Below are 3891 nucleotides of genomic sequence, written 5' to 3'. Positions count from 1 at the left end.
GTTTTGTAAATACAAATTATTTTTTGTGAATACAAATTATTTTTTGTAAATACAGATTATTTTTTGTAAATACAAATTATTTTTTGTAAATACAAATTATTTTTTGTAAATACAAATTATTTTTTGTAAATACAAATTATTTTTTGTAAATACAAATTATTTTTTGTAAATACAAATTATTTTTTGTAAATACAAATTATTTTTTGTAAATACAAATTATTATTTGTAAATACAAATCAGCGCTAGAACATGTTACACTTAGCAATCTATTTCCTGATATGCTATTTTCATTTATATATATATACTACCTGTTACAGAATGGTATTAGACAGCATACGAACTATTGTGATATGGGCTGTAAGTCTTGCTGTGAAGTGGAGTACCTTCCAATATTTACAAGTAAGTTTTGGTGACCTAATGGTAACTGTTAATGCAAACTCACAGTATGCATAAAGTGTGTGTAAACATTTCATAATAAAGCATAACATTTTTAAATACATAAAAAACACGATTAATGTTACTAAAAAGCGTTGACATGAATTAGACATAAAATATCTCTTGTTTTCATGCATAGAATGCTAGCAGCAAGTGGCATTTATTAATAATAATAATACGACTTATCTAACTTTAAAGTTGAGGTTCTATCTCCTACAATGTTAGCCAATCATACCCAAGCCAAAGCCATACATTTTATCATTTAATACGGAGATTCAATACTGTTTTGCAGTTTTTTATAATACATTTATTTACTTTCACTTTTAGCATTACACTAATATGTATTGCTAATGCTAAATATTAACACTTGCATTTTCCGATTCATAATGTAAACTGTATATAACTGTGCATTGAGATTCAATTATGTTTTGTACATTTTTTATATAGACAAAATGTTCAAGCTTTTTCCAAAATCCAAAACTTTCTGTTGCAGGCGATTGGTTTTGTTGTTTTGATTGGTGGCACAGTCATCTACAATAACTTGGCGCCGATCCCATGTCTTGACCCACCCCCTCAAGTTCAACCAATAAATGAATCAAAACCAGAATATTCTGACGAGGCGGCGAGTGAAAAGACCCCGCTTTTATACGACACTCAGAGCATCACAAATCAAACAGCTTAAAATGGAATGCTGCGAAAAGTTCCGTGCGTTGTAATGTAGAGTTTATATATTGCATCATAATAACTTGTATATGGTTGCTAAGCTGCAGAGATGCCTTAATTCTGGTGTGATTTTTTTTTTGATTCTTTTCAAAAGACTTGTTTATTGAGTGTGCTACAACCATGTTTGTAAGCAAGTTAAAACTTGATTGCACAAGTCACGTTTTTACTTGCAGTGTATGTGCTGCAATTACTCTTAATCAGGAAATACCATTTCCTGCTTCTTTTAAATAGCAAAATCGAACTCTAATTTTAAAAACTTTTTAAATAGGTTCTGCTATGCTTCCTACCAGGTGTAATACATATTCCCAAAATCAATTTTCTGTCCTAAAAAAGTAACAAACATTTTATTGAAATTAAAGTTTTTTGGTATGCCATTCGTCACCAAAAGAGAAACACCTGTTCTTTATGTTTCTCACACATATTTTTGGTTCTATGCTGAAATTTTAAAGCCCTAAATTATTTTCTAAACTTGTTTTTTCATGAATTTTAAATTTTCCATTGGCCTAAAGTATAAATTAATTCATTTTTATCAGTTTAAAAAGTAGTTTCATAAGCATTGTGCTCAACTTTATTATTTCATGCAAATATTTTTAACAACTTTTTACTGAATCTGCTTTTTTTGATTGAAATTTCATTGTATGTGATTTTAATGTATCGTATTTTTTGTTGAATGTGACCTTGAACCTAATATAGACAAAATATCAACCCACAACACAAATATTATGGATATATCAAGTTTTGTTCTTTCATCTGCATTTCCCATGGTAAACCTTCAAAAAAATTTGACAACATAAAATTTCATTTACAAATTACCAATTTTAATATTTTAAAATCTTAACCACACTTTATGTTATTAGTTTAATGTTGTACTGTACTTTTCTGCGAGTGTTAAAACCTTTATGTGCAATGAGACACAGCAATTAACTTGTTTAACAATTTTATTGCATATGCAAACCTCTCATTTCAACATGCACAATCTGCTTTGTGGAAGTGTATGTCACCTCGTGTAAAGTCAGTTTTAAATGTAAGACTGGATTATTGTTAAATGGCCCATGAGTTGGAATTCAAACTTACTTCAAAAAAGAAATAAATTTGTTGTTTAAACAATTCTGCATCTTACTTCTGCCTACTGTGCCCTTTGATTTAGCATTTCTAGTTATTAATTTGACCTAATTTCTACAATTGTCAGATTCTTGCGTACTTATTAATACAAGTACAATAAATGTAGAATTTTCGCACCATACTCAAAAATCATTTTCGCTCATATTCATTTTATAGCAAGTTAAAACAGACTCTTATTTTTAAAGTTAAAAGCTTTAATTTTAAAACTTTTAAAAATATTAACAATTTGAAATTTTAGTTTCAAGGTGGAAGTGGGTGCTATATATATAAGAAAAACTTTTATTGGATTGTTAAATATATTTCTATACAGTATGTATTCATTGATTTACAATACACACAGCCATCACAAAAATGATTATGTTGTATTTTAAATGGCAGGATGCAAACTTTTAAGGAGCTGGCAAAGTTCAGAAAAAAATTCTTCTGAAAAATCATGGGCAACTCATGAACGGGTATAAGAAAACATTAATAAAACACAAAGAAATTAGCCAAAATATTAAAAAAAAATAATAAAAAACTTAACAAAACATAAAAAAATTAAACAAAACATTTAAAAAACAATGACATTTAATGGATAAAACAAGAACAAAATATTTATTTTTGACTTTTGGTACATACACATGATATGATGCCAGATCATGTGTTGGGGTAGAATCTCACTTTTTTACATTTGCAAAAGATAGTTTTTTTCGAATTTTGGTACAAACACATGATACCAGTATCATGTGTTGGGGTAGAATCTCACTTTTTCAAAATTAGCAAAAATTGTTTTTTTTGTTTTGGTACAAACACATGATACCCGTATCATGTGTTGGGGTAGAATCTCACTTTTTCAAAATTGGCAAAAAATGATTTTTTTTGAATTTTGGTACAGACACATGATGCCAGTATCATGTGTTGGGGTAGAATCTCACTTTTTTATTTTAGCAAAAAAATGATTTTTTTCGAGTTTTGGTACAAACACATGATACCAGTATCATGTGTTGGGGTAGAATCTCACTTTTTTCAAAATTAGCAAAAAAATGATTTTTTTCGAGTTTTGGTACAAACACATGATACCGGTATCATGCGTTGGGGTAGAATCTCACTTTTTCAAAATTGGCAAAAAATGGATTTTTTTGAATTTTGGTACAACACATGATGGCAGTATCATGTGTTGGGGTAGAATCTCACTTTTTTATTTTAGCAAAAAATGATTTTTTTTGACTTTTGGTACAGACACATGATACCCATATCAGGTGTTGGGGTAGAATCTCACTTTTTTAAAATTTGCAAAAAAATGATTTTTTTCGAGTTTTGGTACAAACACATGATACCAGTATCATGTGTTGGGGTAGAATCTCACTTTTTCAAAATTGGCAAAAAATGGATTTTTTTGAATTTTGGTACAAACACATGATGGCAGTATCATGTGTTGGGGTAGAATCTCACTTTTTTTTTATTTTAGCAAAAAATGATTTTTTTCGGAGTTTTGGTACAAACACATGATACCCGTATCAGGTGTTGGGGTAAAATCTCACTTTTTTAAAATTGGTAAAAAAATATTTTTCGAGTTTTGATACAGACACATGATACCGGTATCATGCGTTGGAGTAAAATCTCACTTTTTCA

The 3891-nt window shown here is 28.9% G+C and overlaps 1 protein-coding gene across 1 annotated transcript in view; it reads left to right on the top strand.

Annotated features, from left to right (window-relative positions):
- LOC113474004 (solute carrier family 35 member F6-like) overlaps window positions 1–2401 on the top strand; it is a 6087-nt gene extending 3686 nt beyond the window's left edge. Inside the window, exons 7-8 of the mRNA XM_026834103.1 lie at window positions 318–399; window positions 929–2401. Coding sequence (XP_026689904.1) covers window positions 318–399; window positions 929–1117 — 271 coding nt within the window. The 3' untranslated portion in view covers window positions 1118–2401. The remainder of the gene's footprint in view (window positions 1–317; window positions 400–928) is intronic.
- Window positions 2402–3891: the final 1490 nt, after the last annotated feature.

This window comes from Ciona intestinalis, chromosome 4 (assembly GCF_000224145.3).
Source record: "Ciona intestinalis chromosome 4, KH, whole genome shotgun sequence".
Lineage (NCBI taxonomy): Eukaryota > Metazoa > Chordata > Ascidiacea > Phlebobranchia > Cionidae > Ciona > Ciona intestinalis.
The sequence above is the reverse complement of the archived record's forward strand: the minus strand, read 5'-3'. Positions and strand labels throughout refer to the sequence as shown.